General features: G+C 44.8%; 3 protein-coding genes across 6 annotated transcripts; all 3 read right to left on the bottom strand.

Annotated features, from left to right (window-relative positions):
• Window positions 1-651: 651 nt before the first annotated feature.
• On the bottom strand, window positions 652-10,643 carry map2k4b (mitogen-activated protein kinase kinase 4b). Of its 3 annotated transcripts, XM_070851397.1 has the most exons (13): window positions 10,467-10,643; window positions 8,882-8,917; window positions 7,308-7,340; window positions 6,103-6,205; window positions 5,353-5,527; window positions 5,056-5,175; window positions 4,790-4,909; window positions 4,647-4,698; window positions 4,431-4,558; window positions 3,555-3,632; window positions 3,285-3,433; window positions 2,676-2,721; window positions 652-822 (listed from the first exon to the last, which is right to left on the bottom strand). In XM_070851397.1, the coding sequence occupies exons 1-13, from the start codon at window positions 10,576-10,578 to the stop codon at window positions 709-711; spliced, it is 1,266 nt and encodes a 421-aa protein (XP_070707498.1). In that variant the 5' UTR covers window positions 10,579-10,643; the 3' UTR covers window positions 652-708. The 3 variants fall into 3 exon arrangements, with proteins under 3 accessions (XP_070707498.1, XP_070707500.1, XP_070707499.1); XM_070851399.1 differs by lacking the exon at window positions 8,882-8,917; XM_070851398.1 differs by lacking the exon at window positions 7,308-7,340.
• Window positions 10,644-11,461: 818 nt separating this feature from the next.
• Window positions 11,462-15,502, bottom strand: adprm (ADP-ribose/CDP-alcohol diphosphatase, manganese-dependent). The gene is made up of 3 exons (XM_070851963.1): window positions 14,896-15,502; window positions 14,314-14,436; window positions 11,462-12,439 (listed from the first exon to the last, which is right to left on the bottom strand). The coding sequence occupies exons 1-3, from the start codon at window positions 15,497-15,499 to the stop codon at window positions 12,147-12,149; spliced, it is 1,020 nt and encodes a 339-aa protein (XP_070708064.1). The 5' UTR covers window positions 15,500-15,502; the 3' UTR covers window positions 11,462-12,146.
• A 625-nt stretch (window positions 15,503-16,127) lies between these two features.
• On the bottom strand, window positions 16,128-19,572 carry rsph1 (radial spoke head component 1). Of its 2 annotated transcripts, none has more exons than XM_070852350.1 (8): window positions 19,520-19,572; window positions 19,220-19,333; window positions 18,805-18,910; window positions 18,586-18,676; window positions 18,023-18,158; window positions 17,723-17,794; window positions 16,896-16,995; window positions 16,128-16,262 (listed from the first exon to the last, which is right to left on the bottom strand). In XM_070852350.1, exons 1-8 carry the CDS (start codon window positions 19,568-19,570, stop codon window positions 16,216-16,218), a joined length of 717 nt encoding a protein of 238 aa, XP_070708451.1. In that variant the 5' UTR covers window positions 19,571-19,572; the 3' UTR covers window positions 16,128-16,215. The 2 variants fall into 2 exon arrangements, with proteins under 2 accessions (XP_070708451.1, XP_070708452.1); XM_070852351.1 differs by having other exon boundaries at window positions 16,839-16,995.
• Between the last annotated feature and the right edge of the window lie 278 nt (window positions 19,573-19,850).

Consider the following 19,850-nt stretch of genomic DNA (forward strand, 5'->3'; position numbering starts at 1 on the left):
ATCCATGAGCTTTCCGGAGAAAAACGCTTTTGCATACTCATTCATTTACAGTGAGTGAAGGTGCCCACAACAAACTGCGTGAAAAGTGTGTGTGTGTAATTGGACAGTAGGTCTATCTGCATACATCTGTACATGTCAACAATTCAGAGGTGAACACACATATGCATACATACAGTCCACAATGTACAATGCAATAGGTGGTTACTTTTGTTCATACATCATGAGTGTCACTGTTCAACACTTTATTTGGTAGATTCTGTATTTGTGTACAACAATTTCAAGTATATATATATATATATATATATATACACACACACACACACCATATATGTATACTCTACTCCTTTTCCCTCACATTAAAAGAAGCACTGCATTTTACTGAGACAAAGTTATGTCTTCAAGTTTTTCTGGGTGAAGATGGATGATAATGTTTTGGATTTCCATGACTTTAAAAATGAGGCGATGGGAGCTGGAAGGGTTTGCTTAACGATATTCATCTCATTGCACCGGGCAATTTGGACTTAGTTCCTCTGTTCTTTGGAGCGTGCGAATGAACAAGTGATCCTACGTAACTCTTGACGGCTAAGATGTCAAGCGTCGCATCACAAAACTTAAGTGTCGCACCCGCTGCATGTCGGGTGACTCCTCCCGCCCTGTCCCCACCACCACCACCACCACCACCCTGCCCCGTCCCCTGGCCTGACTCCATCAGTCCACGTACATAGGAGAGATGGGGGAGGCGGGGATTTGATCCAGGATGCGACATACGTAACTGGCGACGTCCACGAAACGCTCCTCGTACATCAGGATGAAGGGTTGTTTCTGGGGGAGAGACACAGTGAGCTTCAGGCTGATTGCGTGTCACGCTGCGGAGCTCAGTGCAGTCATAAAAACAGCAGTAGCTACGTGTACATGGACCCTCATGTTCCACTGATAATTGGGATGACAGCACAGGCGGAGTAAAAATGCCTCATGTGAGCCTAGCGATCATGTCAACACTTATTCCGATCACTTCTCTCTAATGCATTTCTACCTGTGCATGCTTGGCGCATGAGGAGGTGATAGTGACATCTCTAATATGAAAGATTCCACTTGGACTGAAAAAAAATATTGTCCATGTAACCGCGGCTGCTGATGGCAAAATAGATTCAAGCAATCACAGTTGCTGTTCCTGACATCCCAGCTAATTTGGTGTAAGGCAGGGGTGTCCAAACTACGGCCCGCGGGCCAATTTTCATTGGCCCGCAGGAAATTCTAAAAATGTATTGTAACACGGCCCACACATGGAACTTGTGCTGGACTGTATTGTACTTCTTAGTGTCACCACTAGGTGGAGTAACTGTCTTGAATGAGGCAGCTTCTCTATAAAATGAGTAATAGAAGAAGAAATGTGCCACAGGTGACCCAAAATGGCAGAATTAAGGAAACGTAAGAGAGCAAGTGAGTGTAGAAAGTTTGAGACGCGGTGTGTGATGAGAGCACAGCTAATTACTAATGAAGATCACTTTTGCATTACGGAGGAGCTGCTGGATGTTAGCAGTCTAAAGAGCACCACGACGGGTGAGGATGTTTCTGAAGCTGTGCCAGATGCAGTTGGCATGATCGGACTTAAATGGGACGAGCTGTGTGGAGGTACGACGGATGGGGCTCCAGCTGGGACAGGAGAGCGCAAAGGAATCTACGGTGTCCGCAGAGGGGCAAGAAAGTGGAGGTAAGACTGTTAATTCGAGCACCAGGGCTCTAGCACAGACTATTTCAAGCTTCCCTCTCTGATGCTGATGCTGATGCTGATGCTGGTGCTGGCTAAGTTGTGGCTCTGTGCTGCAGCGGTTTTATTCCCTGAGATCAAAAATGGACCAGTTTTGAAGCGAGAAGGAGCTCTTCATGAGCTCAGTGATCCTCTCTGGTTGGCATTTTTAGTGGATCTCACTGATCACTTTAACACCCTGAACAAGAGCCTACAAGGCAAAGAGCAGCTTGTACCACAACTAATAAATGAAAGGCCACTAATGGAAAGGCTGTATTTTTTCTTGAATCATATTCAGTTATCAAGCAGAATTTACCTACATTTGATTGATTTTGCCAACTTTAATCCACTAGAGGTGAGGCGATATACATCACCTCTAGTGGATTAAAGTTAGCAGCATAGCTCACTTCTAGTGAGTGGCCCAGCCCTTTGTTTGTTTTTCTGTATGTGGCCCTCAGTGAAAAAAGTTTGGACACCCCTGGTGTAAGGTATATCCTAAAACATGGCTGGTTAGATAAGAAGTCCTACATGGATGTAGCAGAAACACTGATGTTAGAGGTGGCAAAAAATAGAAAAGCTAACCTTGTATTTTGCTTAAATTTAAATCTGCATAGATTTTTCTTTTAAGAAGAACCAGCAAACACAACGCTGACATACCATTGCCATAAATGCCATAAATTACTATGGTGTTAGCAACCATTTACGCGTCCTTGTAGCTTTGTTTTGGTCCCTACCAATTACAGTCATCTGATGAATTGTTTACGGGAAAATATTTGAGTGCAGCTTTAAAAAGCCTGGTTACTTTAATGTCAGTTCAGGGCCCTTTTAAACACACTGGACACCGGCACTGAGACACAGATAACACGTTCGTGTGCTCGATCTGCAGTGACTGACTAGTATGTTAAAAAAAAACATTCCAAGAACTCACCAGAAGCTCCTTGTACTTTGGCCTTTTTGATTCATCCTTTGTAAGGCTGAAGAGAAAAAGAACAAAACTCCATGTTACCACCATGTGTGTACCAGGAAGGTAGAAATACTCAGAAACGCTACTGAGTGAGCGTGCAGCTCATCTAGGTTTAGCTTACAGCTCATTTAACTATTTCAATTCCAACCAACACAAACTGGTCCATACAAAGTCCTTATTTGGTAAAAGAAGTAACACTTGTCATATCACCAAACAAACCGATAAATAACTCAAAGAACACAACTGTGTTTGAACTACACTCTGAGAGATCATTTCAGGAAAACTCGTTATGAAAAAGGGCCACTTAATATTTCTATCTGGAGCTTTTTCAAGCTCTTCATAAGCAAGTGTCTTTTGCTCAGTTGCCATGGAGATGGCTCTGTTGTACACTGAGCAGACTTTCAAATAATGAAGACTATGACGTGTCTGAAAGCTCTAGAAGTAAGCTAGTAAGTGGGTCTTTTTCTAAGGCCACAAAAGAATTTTCACTCTGTTTCTGTCGTTTTCAGTACTAAAAGGATGTTGGTGGTGTGTTTCACACTGTAATACTGCACTGACTGTAACGGGGCTTACCATAGGTTAACAAAGTTGATGAACTTGGGGGAGAACTGCCTGTCCTCTGAGTCGTTGAGCTGTGGGGGCTCGCCTTTCACCACCTGTGTCAGCTGATCGAAAACACTATTCCACTTGGGGTAAGGAAACCTTCCCGTGGCCAGCTCGTACTGAAAGCAAACACAAACCAGCCACTGTGACGGGCTTCCCCTACTGCGACGGCTGTCGATTCAAACTTAACAAAAAGACACAACGAAAGGTGAGATCTCGTGTTGGCAGTATTTGTCTTACCAGGGTGATTCCCAAACTCCACACGTCAGACCGGACGTCATAGCCTTGTCTGGAAGCACTGGGGTCTATCCTTTCGGGCTGAGACACACACACACAAGGACAGACTCTGTAACACTCACTGAATCCACACAGCAGGAGAGTTTTTGGTTTTCTCTCTCCAATAGGAGGACAGAGGTCAGGGGTCAAAATCTGAGCAGAGCCTTAAATCTGGTAGAGATCAAATATGTTGATATGGGACATGTCCGTACACATGTGCTGCGTGATCTAACGCTAAGGCCTTCACCGTCACCGGATATCAGTCGACCAACATGGTGGACGGCGCTCTCTTCCACCAGCATCGGAACATCAGAGGAGGGAACGTGCGTGGAGAACAAGTCCTGGAGGCGTGTCTGATTTTAGTCAAAAAAACTAAACCAAATCTAAATCAACTCAGACAATTCAGGTTGGTTTTCTCTCGAATTGTGTGAATTGTTGGATTGAATCTGTCCGATGCTGCGTTCACATGGATTCAGGCCGACAGTGGACGGTAAACCGGACATCGTTTTAGTGGATGAGAGCAGGACGGTAAAAGTGAGGTAACAGTAGACGGCACTGCTGTCCAGAGTTAAGAATATTATTAATATATGGCCTGTTTAAAATTCCTTTATTCATCATGACATCCACAAGGAGACAGATCAGTTCCCCGCCTCTTCCTGTTCGGAAACCCCCCAAACCTTTATCTCTTCGCCTCTACTTCTGCAGTGACCACAAAGGCACCATTTAGCTCTCTCCAAGTCAGATGTGATTGCAGATTAAACTGCACGTGGTGGTGTTATTTGACATGTAGTAATGCTGACACAGCTGTGAATCTTTCCCTCTCTACTTCTGATTGCTCACCGCCATGTAAGGCCTGCAGCCTGCGTCTCTGGTCTTGGCTATGGAGTCCACCAGCTGACCACTGATGCCAAAGTCACACAGCTTGATGTTACCCCTTCGGTCCATGAGAATGTTGGAAGGTTTGATGTCTGAAATTATAGAAAAAGACAGTTTGAGACAGAGATCTAATTTAATATAGATATACATACAAACAATACAAACGATATAAAAACGTACCTCTGTGGATTATTTTCAAGTTTTCTTTTAAGTGGTTCAGTGCTTTAACGGTCTGTTGAAGACAAAGCACATCACCTCTGTCAGACATCTGCCCGTCGGCGTGGAACCAAAATGCATAAAAGAGAAGAGAATCGTCTACTCACCGCTAATGTTATTTTGCCTAATATTTCCTCTGGAATGACATAATCTAATGCACAATATACATATTTGTAGAATTTGTCTAATGAGGTAGACATGAGTTCCATACAAATCCAACAGTCCCCCTGGAACAACGAGACAAAAATTAGTTTCCTTCCAGTCTGGGTTCATTTCTAAGAAACATTAAAAACGTGATGTAGGCGCATGTGCCAGTTCTTAATATTAAGAAGGCAGAGTGTGACCACAGACTGGACTTGAGTTTTAGTCAGACCTCTCTGAAGAGAGCGCCGTAGAACTGAACAATGTAGGGACAGTCACTACTCCTCATCACCACGTCCAGATCCATCAGCAGCTGCTTCTGCTCCTTCTCGTCCACAGTGGAGCGAATCCTCTACAGGCACACAGCACAAAGACGCAATCACAACTCTGATTTATTCCGACTTTCCAGAGCATCTGCTGCACAGCCGCTTGACTTTTCACGTCATTTACACACCTGCTGTCTGCCTCGTGGATGCTCCCCAAACTACTGCAGACACTGTATCATTTGGAAGAGGGACTGACGGCTCACCTTGACAGCCATGATCTGGCCCGTGGGTTTGTGCACCATCTTGTTCACGGAGCCGTACGCACCGCGGCCGATCTCCCCGAGGTCCCTCAGATCCTCCGCCGTGAAGTCGCAATGCTGCTCCGGAGAGATCTTCAGCTTCCCCGACGACTCGATACTGTGTGTCCGCAGACGCTCTCTGGAGGAGCGCGGAGGATGAGGTCGGATCGGACGAGGACATGAGACAGAGGAGGAAGAGGCCACGGGAAGGAGGCAGAGAGGAACATGCATTACGGATTAATGTGGATGTGATGAATATTTAATCTGAAACACAAACGAGCTTCCATGAAATGCTTTTTGATATAGTTCTTTCTTTCCTCTTTGCACAAACAACCTTATTTTTTTCCATGTAAACATTTTTTGACACCAATGATGAATAATGACTAGTGAATGTGACTGAAGGTGAAGAGGCTCTCGTGTCAGTTACAGCGGAGCACAATGACTGTTAGCAACAGGCCTCTCAAAGCTCGTTGTGGTCTGCTTGCTGTTCTACTGATCATCTGCCTACAGATGCAGCAATGCGCCAGCAAAAGGCAAAGGAAGAAGACTGCGAGCAGGAAAATGCAGATGGAAACCATGCAGGCTTAGAATTCTTACAAAAATGGGCTCCGCAAATGTTTTATGAGGAAAGAAATGAAGGATACAGACAATATAAAAAGGACAAAAGGGGAATTTGAACTTAAACACGAGTTCCCATCAGCCGCCTGTACTCACATGTGAGGGTTCTGGAAAGAGGGGGCCGTCGGATGGAGCGGGAGCTTGGAGGCCGATTTCACTGGAGGGTTCGCGAAGTTCAGCTTCAGAGCTTTACGTTTACCTGGCAGGGCGAAGACAGAAACAGATCCAGGTTCCCACAACATGCACACCACACTGTGGCTTCGACCAGACGGTACGCACAGTGTGATCAGACGCTCGTCCTGCCTTGAGATGAGCCTTTTACGTGTGTGCTATAAGCAGAATTAACAAATCCATGCCACAAACCTCTTGTGTGACCCAAGTACAAGCACATTATCGTGCTTTGTACAGTTCAATCCGGCTAGTAGGCCAGTAGAGAAAGGTGAGGGGAAGCATGATTTCATGTGTTTTCATCCACAGACTGACTCAAGCTCTTCTCAAGATCAGAGGAAAACACTAAGTGAACACAAGCAAAGTGCCCAATATTCAAGGGTTCCCAATACTCACATACAGCACCAGTTCTTTTAGCTGCACTGTATGGGACTCCTGTTCATCCAAATTATGTGTAAAGTCATTACTATTGCTGCAATAGAGCTAAAAAAGAACCTTTGTGCAGAATACTAATATTGGGAATCCGTGTCCAAAACATTTCCACTGGCAACTTTAACAAGTGCAACTCAAACCTTGTTCAGTTCCCTTGAGACATCAAAGTGACCCAACACTTAAAGAGCGCTTGACTCCAAATTGAAGGCTGAATCAAGACGACAGCGTCTGTCACCTGTGAGCGTGTATTAGAATGTGTACCTGGGAGCGAGGCTCGCCTCAACGCAAAGTGCTCAGTTTAAGTGTTGGGTTGTCTTTGCCATGCCCTGCTCAACCAGCGCCTGAGTGCAAACAGATCCCTTAAGCTTTAAGCCCCGGTGCAAATGAATCTCTCTTGGCCATAACTGAATTTGTGATAATTAAGCAGTGAACAGTGGACAGACTCCCCAACTACCAGAGAACCACACAGGCTGTCTCAATAGTATACAGTGGCTTCCTTTCACCTGTGTTATCCAATCAAATGTGAGCGTGATAAACGCATCACCAATGTAGAGCTTGCTGACCAATCGCTGTGCAGCAGCGCGGCCGGCCGAAGCGTGGCTCACTGAAGGCCGGTGAGGAGAAGGAACCACTGTAGACTACTGAGGTGTACCCACAGAGAGTAGAGGTCGGTGTGCTTTGTGTGCGAGTCTATTGCTTACTTTGGGACACTCCAGACAGGCTTATCTGAAACCCTGAAGTAAAGAAAACACATTTTACTACATTTTCTTCGGGCTTGTTTACGTGCGAGTGTGGGTCATGATTCAAAAGTGCCATCCCGGCGGAAGCCAGTGCTAAATGGAGTAAATGTGCTTCGGCTGCTAAAAGAAGCACCGTGGGTTTGATGGGTCTGGTTCGGTGTACCTGTGCAGGTAACTGGATGTGGCTCCATTGTATTCCCAGCAGAATGAGGAATAGTTCAGGTTTAGGTAATACTAGCCCAATAGCAGAATGTATTAAAATGAATATTTGATTGGCTCAGCTCTTCTTTTTTTTTTTTCAAAAACCACCCTACAGTTATCACTTTGTGACCAATTCCCATGATACGACAAAATGAGAGACCCTTGTTTTAGCGGGATATTCCAGTTCTAGGTGGTATGTCACTGTGGACCACTGGTGTGCTGCTGCTGCTCTCCTGGCACGTGTCAGTCATGTTCCACACACTGGTGGCTTATGTCTTAAAGGCCCCTTATTGTGAAGCTCAGGCTCGTGTTTGGGGCTCCCAGTAGAATAGATTTTACATGGTTTAATGTTCAAAAGAACAATTTTTCATCATAGCAGACACGGCTGCTGCAGCTGTTTTCTGAACGCTTTGTTTTACAAAATAAAAAAACAGATCAATCTGCCGCTCCGCTTCTCGCCGTGTTTGTGTAACCGGGGGCTGGCGTTGGTAAGGAAAAAAACTGATTCAGGAGGTCGGCGGTCGGCAGGGACGGTCAGCCCGTTGAAGGGCTGGAGGAGGTCACGTCAACAGATCCCCTTGTGACATCATAGCGGGAGCTAAATGTGAATGGAGCGTTTTAAGTGCAAGATGGAGCAGGAGAAAAAAAATTAAAGGACAGTCGGACAAAAAGAGATGCATATTTCTGCTGAAAAATCACTTTTTGCATAATAAGGAGCCTTTAACAGTGTGTCGGACAGTAGTCCTGATAGGCAGCTGCCCATCACTGATGTTATGGATGTTATCCAGCTTCTTCCTAGCCCCCTGATACCTTGTGCGAGTTATTACAGAAACAAGACAGAACGCGGTAAGAGAGCTTCACAGGTGGTGGGAGGTGGATCTTGTTATCTTTACTTCATTGCTCACCATTTCACCACTGGCAGCAACAGAATCTGCGAGACAGTTGAATTCACCACTTCCTTTCACCAGTGGTAACACGACTGACAGTCCGGTTACGCGTGCAATACGCCATTAGAACGGTGGAGACATACCACCGAGAACCGGCACACGTCACCAAAACGGGCCCATTTTGACATGTGTGCTGCTCGATGCAGTGTCTCGTCATGGGGTCTGTCTACTGCAGGGCATTCTAACGGAAACTTGGTTTGAAAGCATGCAGAGAAGTGGGCAAAAAAAAATGCAGGTTTAAAACAAAATGAACAGTTGAAACAATAGGGCAACAGAGGAAAAAAGGGGGAGGGAACATTTCAGGGAGTTCCTTTGCCATGATGGGCTGAACAAACACAATGTGAACCCCAGCAGCAGACTGAAACCTTGTAAAATAAGTGTGAATACCTGTTTCATTTTGACATCTCCAGCAGGTGTTGGTTTCTGTAAGGTTTGGATAAAACATTTGATACTAGACATCTGCCACAGAGTGAGAAACAAACAGTCAGATCTGCTGACACTGGACACGTGACTGCACTGCTCTTCAATCAATGGAAAACCGTCCTGACCTGCAGCCACCTACCAACACGCCCATTATCGGACACGACCCCGTGTGACGTGACGACGTGCTTTTTTTTTTTTTTTTCCAGGCAGAATTACACATTATGACTCCCATCAGCGGACGGTGCCGTTCAAGTTAGCTCACGGTACTTTACAGAAAACAGTTCAAACTATTCTTAGCAGGCTGTAGGTTTTCGGCCGCGGCCAGGCTCGGCTTTCCGTCCGATAATGGATATATAGTTTGGAATCAGAGCAGTCACATCACCCTAGCTAGCAACGTCCAGACGAATATCACATCAACAACACGCACACACACACACACACACACGCACACACACACGCACACACACACACGTTGTTTCAGTAGAACACAGGTGTTACAGAGGGTTCATTATTTCACACAGTCACGTTATTAAACGGGCTGAAATCTCGACAGAAGTACACAAGAAGCTCCATGGCGTCGTCAAGACCAGCTAAGTCAACTGAACGACGTTTACACGTTTATGTTGGCACGGTGAATATAATCACCACCCCTAAATGTAGCTGTAGTATCGGTGTCATTTATTCGCCGTGGACGGTGGAGCATTCAAACAGTGGCCTGGCTGAGGGAGAGGAACACTTCAGTGTAGGCCTTGGTGCTGCTCCTAGCAGCCCGCTTTGCTAATGATGTCGGCCAGCAGACTTTCTTTGAAGGCTTCCTGTATAATGTCACGGCTTTGGGGGTTTGGTTTCTAGCGAGAATAGAGTCACGTTCAGTGAGGGAAAACACTCCACTGAGCCGCTGCGAGCCTGGCGGTTCCGCAGCTACACAGGAGCTACTGCATCTCTGCTAACTTAGCAGCCATGTCTGTACTTTCACTTCAAGCTAGGCGGAGGCTGCTACAGCGATAGCGGAAGCTCGCGGTTCGGCCTTCAAGATAAGAGCGTACAGTTTGGCAATCCGACACCTACACTACAGAGATTACACTGTTCAAGATGGAAATATCAATTGTTAAATACTGAACAGTAATCGCAGATTACGAATATTGTAAATTCATATTTATAGGGTATGATATAAAGACTGAAACATCTCACATCATATGGCCTGCTGCATTCGATAATAACACTAGAATTATTAAATTTACCGTATCACTTTACACCATTTGACGGAGCCAATACTACGCCTATCTGAGTTTACATTTACATGAGAAGACCATAATAAAACTTTAAAACTTTCTACGATTTCATGAACTCATACCAAAATGTTTACTAGTTATGCCTGGTTAACAACGTGGATTTTATTTTGAAGGTTCTGACCGGAAAGCTTGAATTATTCCGTCTCTCTTGACTATTGGTTTTCTGCTTTTGGGAAGCTACAAGCTACCTTTTCCTACTAACTCCAGTGTCCTCATTTGAAACAGACTAATATGAAACAGAGGCCATTGCCGCCTACCTTGCATGCTGCTGCTCTGCGTCTGCTGGTGAAAATGGTGCGACGTGGATCCTGCAATGTTGCTGCTGTTGCTGGAGCTTGTGGAGTTGCTGTCAGGACTGGGAGTCGCCATTGTTGTGTTGGATTCCGGCAGCGGCGCCCAGGCTGCAATGCAGAGTGAAACTTCGCCCTCTCTGCCTCCAGACGGGACACTGCGACACTTGAACGCAGCAGCTGCACCACAAGCCACGTCTGTGCCGCTGCTGCCTTCAGGGCCCGTCGGAAACACAGCCAATCAGGATTTCACAGTGAAATGTTTGACATCTTGCAGTCATAGTGCCATCCTTATATCACCACATCCCCTCTCTATATATTCTCTATACTGTATCAATTCAATTTCCCACCAAGCTGCCACAGAAGTAGGTTTGCTCCTTTAGTCCACGTTGGTTCTGGCACCTTGTTGCATTTCGCATTAATGTTTTCTGTTGAACTTTACAACAGTAATTTGACAAAATAACTTAAACTCAAGGTCTTCTTCCCATTTAAATCCACCTTTCATCCACATCTCATGGTCTTCGTCGGTGGATGGAGTTTGCGAAGTTGTCACAGGGATGGTTGAAGCCATAGACAACTACCTGCCGACACATGTCCACACTTGTAACTGCTCCCGCTGATGAACTGAGATCCAGTTGAAAGCTCTGGTAAAAGCTAGCCAGTTGACCTTGAGTTAAGGACTATATTCTGTCTCCTCCTGCTGTTTAAAATACTCCATTTGCCACTCGTCACTACCATGTTGTCGTGTTTTGTCCAAGTTTGTAGTTTGTGTCGTTATCGGTGCTTGTAACGTCTCTCCTGTCCAGCACCCAGTGAGGTTTGTGTCTAGAAAACTCAAGTGATCTCAAGTTTCTTTTGCTTTTTATCAGACAGGCTGGTGTCTGCAACTTTCCTGTGGAACCTGAACGCAGCATAAGATGCCAGAGATGTGAAGGAGACGCTGAAGTGCAAAGACTGCTGGTATGAGGACTTTTATTATTCATTGGATTGTTTTACATTGTAAATCGCACAGATTTGCGTTCATCTCGTGCTGATCCTCTCACCTGGAGGTTGGCTAATATATCGGTCGTAGTTGCACTGCACTGATCACATTCCTCACTACATTGCACAATACTTTGCTCAGCAAATAACAGTTTAAGAAAATCAGTGTGTCACTCAGGTGCAATGTGCAAAGAGGCAGCGACAGCAATTGAAAGTCAATTCCTTCTTAAATACGTAAATTCTATCAATTTAGCTCCAGATTTAAACCGGGAAATAAGATCCATTTCACAATTAATTAAGTATTTAAAATAAATAAAAACTCATATGTGCAATTAAGTGAACATGACACACTTTGGTTGGCAGCACTTCAACTCTGGAAGGATTCTCACCTCAGCCTTCAAATAGAACTAAAAGAATGGAAAGTTAAACTCCTTCCATTACTGTGGTGATTCATTCCTTCCCAATCTTTGAATGTTTTTGTTTTTTGTAATAAAAAAAAAAAAACACACAAAATTCCCTGACCTCTTCGCCCAATGTACCGAACATTCTCTAAATGTCCCGGTCCTGAATATACTTCTAAATCCCAAAATATTTCAAAAATATTGCCTTGACAGCTTCAGTAATCCCTGAATCTTAATTGCCCTTTGATCTTGCGTCACTTTGGCATCACGGAAACCCAAACACTTGATCCATGATCCTCCCGTTCCCTTTCAGCTCCATCCTGTCCTCGTACACGGACACGGTGCCAAAGGCGTTGTCGTCGGGCGGAGTCTCGATCACCCCCGCTAAAGTCAGGTGGTGCACTCCCGTGTCTTTGTCCCAGTGGTATCCACCATCATGGTCGTGTCCGGCCATGAAACACACCACGCTGCTGTGGGACCGTATGATGGCCAGCAGCTCGTCAAAGTTCCAGGCGAGGCAGATGGGGTCTGTGGAGAGGGGGTGCACTGGGAGGTGACCTGGACAAGAAAAAAAAAATTAAAAAAAAAAGATTCCTGGTGTCAGGTCTACTACAAATTTGAAAATAATGGTGGTGGACAACTTGCAGACTCTGCAATAGTGTTGCTACAATACTAAAATGATGACGTCAACACAACATCTGCCTAAATGTGTCGGTGCCAAGAAATGATACCACAACAAAAACCTTAAAACATCAGGAAGAGTAATGGAATGAATCGTGATAATGACAGAACATGGGACCGTCCACCATCTCCAAGGGGAAAAGACAGAGAAACAGATGTATGTTTCCACGTTGGTTAGTCTGAGCTGATGTTGCAGCTCTGTGTGGGTGCGAGCTCAGCGGGTTCGAAATGACATATCCTCGTTTCCATGAATAGGTCAGCACTCATGAAAGAAAACACTCAACAGCACATTAAATGGGATTTTATTAAGCACAAAAATGACTGTAAGTCTGGCACTTCATGATGATGAAGCTCCAATCCAGGATTATTAGCCTGCACACACTGCAGTAGTGCATCAGTGCGCCTGTATAGAAACTATCCTTAGCATTCTTACCATAACCAGTGCTGATTATACACTGATCATTTAGAACTGCTATTGATCTGCATACTTAATAGCAGCTTATTTTGTGATAAAGTTAACGTTACCAGTGTGAACGACAGTTTTGCATAAAGATTTTTTTTAGCTAAAAAGCCAAAGCCAAATGATCACTGCCCTAAAATGCCACGTTAACCTCTGTTGGTGTAAAAACCGTGGTTGTCATAAAATGAATCAGTCTTTTGACTTATATTCGAGGGCACATAGCACAATACCCGTCACATTCGCCCACCTGATGCTCTTTCCTCGGACAGGTCGGTGAGAAGCTGGAGGTGTTGGCCCCGTCCTTTTTATCACCACGCCGTGCAACACTACTTCACCGACACCAGTTCAAATGAATGGTTCAGTGGTAACTTAAAGGAGTACTCCAGCAATTTTCACAGCAGACTCTTTCATATTAGGGAACGCACGTTTTGCTACTAACATTACTGATGGCTGTGTTCAAGTGTCCCAGCAGGTCGTGACAGGCTGTGACAGAGAGCTCTACCGCGGTTTACCCACTTCACCTTCAATAAAAGTAGTCATCGCCCGTCATTTTTATTTTTATTTTTTATTGTTCCTTTTAAAAAGGAGGCACTCCACCATTGCCTGCTCGACCGCAAGTGCCCTATGTCATGGTCACCCTTTGTGAGGCCCTCGGCTTTTTGCCAGATTATCCCTGTGAAAGACGGCTGTTTTCAGTCACAGTGTGTTTGTGTCTTACACTGGGACTCGCTCTGTAGGTGAGCATTTCATTATGAATCCTTAGAAAACGTATTGCTTCTGCTTTTAAAAAGGAATTTAAATGAATAATCAATTTAGATCTCAAATAAAAAAAAAAAACAGCAAGATTTGAAATACAGCTCACAAAATAAACCCAAGGGGATGATGGTGTTCACTGCCGTCAGTCCGTCAGATCAAACTCAGAAGGCAGAGATCAGACAAATAAAAAGCTTGTTCTGTGGTGTTGGAGCATGTGTTTCAGTACAAAGCTCGCTGTTCCAAAGGGGCTTGTGAAGATCCTGCACTGCACAACTAGGCAGTGAGTCATGGTGGGAACAATGAGAGAAATATAACTGGATTAGATGTGTCAGGCCATTTCCCACCATTTTAGAGTTGAATCTACTAATTCTAACTGTTCTAGAAACTACTGAAATGATCAGCTGGAGCGAACCTGTCTTTGATCACACTAGAATTTCTACAAAATGTCCGAATGATCAAATCACCAAAAATGACTTCCCACATTTACCGGCTTCACTTGAAAAGATACCAGGCATAAAAAAAAGGTTCTACTTACTGACAATTGTGACTTTTTCCCGTTTCTCGTCGGCCGAGGACAGGACAGAATGCAGCCAGTCCAGCTGCTCCTTGCTGAAGCCACCGTTGAACATTGTAAACCTCTGCTGCAGGCCCTCGCACTCTGAAACGAGACACAGCATGAACATCTTCATCTCACTCACCTTTGGTCCCCCCCCCTGGTGTCTGTGTAAGGGCTAGATAAAATAAATAAAGATGTAAATCAATGGATTCACTGGAACCTACGTGAGGAAAGATCACTTGTGTTTTTAAAGGTAGCCTGCATGTTTCTGACTAACCAGTGGCTTTTGTTGGTGCTTGTTTTATGAAGGATGCTCAAGGATGAATGGATCTTGTATTACACATCTTGTCTGGTCATACCGGACCAGACAAGATGGGAGGAGCAACAGTGCTTTTTATTATTGCTTATGAATTCTATTTCATCTTCCACCTTCATCTGTAGAAGGAAAACTTGTTAATACTCTCACAGGTTACACAGTGTGGTTTCAAGTCCAATGTGAGATACATTTTAAATACAATATTTATTAAGATAATCAATAAAATAGTTAGCAGGGCAGCGTACCTGGGGGGCAGTTGAGATCCTCGTTGCTGTTGTACTGTCTGATCAGATTCATAGCATTGCTGTACTGCTCGCTGGACTCCTCTCTGCCCAGCAGGCTCACGTCGTAGGCGTCCAGCACCACGAACGTGAAGCCGGGGAACGGGCTGAAGCGGTAGGCGTAGATGTCCCCGCCTGCCCGGGCTCCCGTCGGGCTGCCGTCCGGATGGACCGCGCTGTTCAGCTTCGACCCCAGCAGCGCGCTCCTGCTGAAGTTGTAGAACTCGTGGTTGCCCCACACATGGTGGACCTCCGGGGGGCTGGAGCCGGAGCCGGAGCCGGAGCCGGAGCCGGAGCCGAACTCCCTCAGCACGGTGTCCAGCGCTCGCTCGGAGGCGTCGCGGCTCTTGTTGAAGCCGTCGATGATGTCTCCCAGCTGGAGGATGAAGGCTGGTTTGACAGCCGACTCTGACCAACTTTCCTGGGCATTCCTGAGCAGCTGCAGGCTGCTCCGGTAGTAGCGCCTCCTCGTCCGGGAATAATTGTAGCCGTCGTCGATATCTGCGTACTGAACGTCAGCGATCACGCCGAATGTAAACAGCGGGGTTTGTTGGGGACACTCGCCCATTCTCGGTGTCGTCTTCGGTGTGTCAGTGCGGGTGTTGTATCTTCCGGTAGAGCTGATAGAGGAAGCAGTAAGCAGGAGCCGGTATCCTCTCAGCCCCCCCACATGCTGAAGTCCGGCCAGGCTCTCTGGTGAACTGCTGTATGTCCGCTGCCGTCCAACACCGTGACAGCACAGTAAGCAGCGCTCAGCCGGAAGTGTGTGTTTTACAAGTAAAGCAGGTAAAGCACACACTTCCGGCTGTACCCTTCAAAATAAAGCAGTCAGAGAAGCTTGATGGATGTTGGCCACAAGTGGATGTGCTGTACCAAGATGGCCGCCCAGTTATTCTGACGCAAGACGGGATGTTTTTCTTTGCCTGAAGTAATAGAGACTTTATTTCTGACCGTCTAATGATACATGGTTCTGGGATGGGACTGGCCCTGCAGCAACTGAGTTTAATTTAAAGGTGAGTGGGGGAGGGAGGTCTTCCCTGGTTTTAAATCCTTAGAATAAAGTTTAGCTTTGCAACATTACCCACTGCACTGTATGGAAAGCAGGCCTTCACACTGAAAATTACAGCAGGGAATGGGAAGTTTCTTATCGCTACAATCATACATCTTCATAAAAAACTCTGACAACACAAGCTTAATGGATTTATTTACATATTTATGCATACCATTAGTTTTGTTTTTTTTAAACAAAAGTTGAAAGATGCAGGATTGTGGGTGTCGTATAGGTCAGTTCTCTGCCCCCTCCTCTGCTGGAGCTCTTTCCTTTTCCCCAGCTGAAAACACACAGACACACAAACAGTTATGTAAATGCTGATTTGGATCCCATGTTTTGATACTTGTCACACTTTCAGGACTGAATTCATGTCTCAGAAACAACAACAGCAAACACTGAACTTCACCAGATTGGCATATTTACCACAGATCTATTGTATTGTATTGTACTGTGTTGTGTTGTGTTGTATTGTACTGTGTTTCTGTTATTTTGTCCACGATGTAACAAGCCCAGGTTTGTCACCGTTTCTCCTCAATTAGTTTTGATGATTTGAAAGTCAGTTTTGTTACACGAACAGTTTTTCTTTTATGAATACAGACGCATACAACACATTTTTGAAATGGAAATGCAAATGGAAAGCAAAAAACAAAAAACTTTCAAAACTATTTATGAATAAATAAATGACATCATTAGATGCCTGACAGCAGAAAGACAGATTTGAAACGACATTCACACCATATGTAGAGATGTATAATATATACAGAATAATTTTGTGGTATTCATGTGATTCATGTTTTAAATTCTTTTTACAGAGTGTGGCTGGTGGGAGTCTACTGGGAGGATTTGGACACATGACCTCAGCATTTCTAAGGTCCAGGCTATGGCCACGTCCCTGACGGGTGATGAGGTTCACCTGAAGAGTCTTGGCCTGGAGCCCACAGCGTCAGGCCGGTGATACACTTGGGAATCCACTTGAGGACGGTGGTGGAGGCCAACTCACCTTCAGCCTGGTCCTGCAAAGATTGGAGGGACAGTGAGACTAAGCTTCAAATTATTTTGTGCACAGAGAAGAAAAGATCTAAAATATAGTACTGTGATAATTTTAGCTGGTACTGCAATCAGAATGCACAAATATTTCCATCTTGATGTTTTCACAAATGACCATAGGCCTCACAGTGTTCAGTATTTAAGGCATTCACAAAAGCACCAACTCCAAGCTAACTGACACACTGCAGCTGCATCTCCAGCATACAAAGCTCTAAGAATTCCAAAGGTTTTATATAGTTGCTCATGATCACACCATGCATACCAAGAAACATGCACTTAGAACAGGCAAGGGATCCCACTGAAAGTTAATAAAAATGCACTTAGCAGTATATTCAACAGCAGTACTGCACTGTTGTGCATTCAAAGACACTAGACATGTGACCATCATGCAGAGACACTGATGCGGCAGAGTGACCTATCATCAGCAGTTGAGTAGCATTGGCATTGGCGGCAGCACCTCCTCTGTGAGATAACCCTCTCTGGAGCTCAGGTAGGGCGACCTCTGTGCTTTTCTATTTCTACTGTTCTCCTCAGTGGTCGCTGGCTGGAGTTTAAGTCAACAGAGTTGTCATGGTTATGTTTCACATCATGACAAGAATTCATTCCTGACAATGTATTCCAGATTATTTTGAGGAAATTAAAAAACAAAGATGGTTAGATGAGATGATTGAAATTGTGCTGATGTTAAATTACCTGTTCTGTTTGGTGGCATTCACCATGCTGCTCACACCCAATGTCAAACACATACTTCCCTGGGCCAAATGGCTGCAAAACAAGAGTGGGATTACAGAAACAGTTCTAACACTGAGGAGAGAATAGATTTCATTAATTAAAAACCAGATGACAATGAACTTAATGTTAGCATAAATGTACAAGATCATTAAATCGGTTATTATCCCCTACACATCCTACTCTAGCCGCAGCAAAAGATTCCAAATTTTCATTAACTGTTGGCCAAGCAGTTTGTGAATAGTTGATCGAAGCAGAACTTACATTATTGTTGACAAAGTTACCCACGTATCTGTGGTTGGAGTGGATGTACTCTCCAGCTGACTCCATCTTGCCATTCACCCATGATCCTTTGTACTTTGAGCCAGTTTCGTGGTAGTGGTAAATGCCCTGGCCATGCCTGGCAACCAGACAACACCAAGGATGTCAGTAGTTAGAATGGATTTGGTACTGTAATGTGCAGATGAAAAGAAATTCACGTATCCATGTTAAGATTACATAAAGCTGATATTTTTATATTCAGGTTAGAGACCATATTTCATAAGTAAATAGGTCCTGCTCTGTACTAAAATCCACACTTACTGGGTAGTTATGGCTCATCTCTGCTACTATGGAAAGTAAAATCATGTTTCTGTTTTCTAAGAGTGCAGCTGAGAAATCACATTCTTGTATGTGTGTCTGTAATATTGAGCTCAGACAAAAGACATCAGGCAGGAGACGGCACAGGAGAAGGTGGCTTCTGAGTACAGGGTTCGGACCTTTCTCAGCAGGGAAATGTATGTTTTCAGAAAAGAAAACTACAAACATCTCAGTGGCGGTAGATATACCTGATATGATGCTGCCACTCTCCATCATACGCGTCTCCATTGGGGTAAGTGTACACACCATGACCCTGTCTCAGGTTCTCAGCCCACGACCCTGACAGACAAAGACAATACGCTCTGACAATAAGAGTGTGGTTTCTGAAGCTTTGTGTCACATTCATTTTGATAGACACTCTGTACACACAATAATGAAGTGCATGTGCTGATAATTATCTCAGCTACCTTCATATTTAGAGCCGTCTGGGTAGTAGAAGGTGCCCTGTCCATGTTTCATGTTCTGGTAGTAGTCTCCTACGTACCTTGCCCCATTCTTGAAGCGATAGGTGCCCTATTAGACAAAACAGTCAGAGAGACAGGTCTGTTTCAGGTAACATAATGGAAACCTGTGTACAGAAACAATAGTGACAGAACATTTTTACGATGAACAATCATCCTAGTGTACACTGACACCACTACACCTGTTCCATGTGAAATGATACTTTTCCTTTAGCCTGTATGGACTAATTGGAGTGAAAGTCTTGGGCACAGCAGGGTGCACAAACCTACTGTTCACCTCTGTTTCTCTGCTGTGTTTTCTTGATCAGGACTTGACTTGATCTGGACTCAACACAGGCACCTGTAGCACCGTGGGCCCTACCTGTCCGTGTCTTCTGCCCTTCTCGTACTGGCCCTGATAAATGTCTCCGTTGGGCAGAACAGCTTTACCGGCTCCGTGCCTCTCTCCTGCTTCGTTCCTGCCCCCCTCATACTCCTGTCAGTCAGTCCAACAAACAAGAGCGGTTATGTCCAAAGACGGAGACGTTAGCGCAGAGCAACAGCCGCGTGTCTGCCTGCAAACACAACTGTTAGCAGGTAATGCTAAAGTTAGCTCCAACTAGCTAACCCAACTGCGTGTCATTAACCAATAATGATAAATCATGAAGCTACGTGCTCTCACCCCGAGTTTACTGCGTTCGTCGTCAAACTCATCAGAACCTGCATCCGACATTGTTCGTGTCAGCCTCTTAGTCTGAACGGAGGAACTTTTATTAGGAAATGAAGTTTAAAAAAAATTATTAAAAAATGGAAAAATGTCTAGCCAGCTCCTGCTAGTTTGCGGTTGCCTTGACAACGGTGCATCACACGTGATCCGGAAGTGCACGGTGCGGCGGCCTCATATCCAAACCCTGCATTCAAACTAGCAAGGTAAAAAATACTGTCAACGAAAAGTACCGACGTGGTTTTAACAGCTTTGTATACTGCTGTATAAAGTATCAGAATTTATCATT

Source organism: Pempheris klunzingeri, chromosome 20, assembly GCF_042242105.1.
Source record: "Pempheris klunzingeri isolate RE-2024b chromosome 20, fPemKlu1.hap1, whole genome shotgun sequence".
Classification (NCBI taxonomy): domain Eukaryota; kingdom Metazoa; phylum Chordata; class Actinopteri; order Acropomatiformes; family Pempheridae; genus Pempheris; species Pempheris klunzingeri.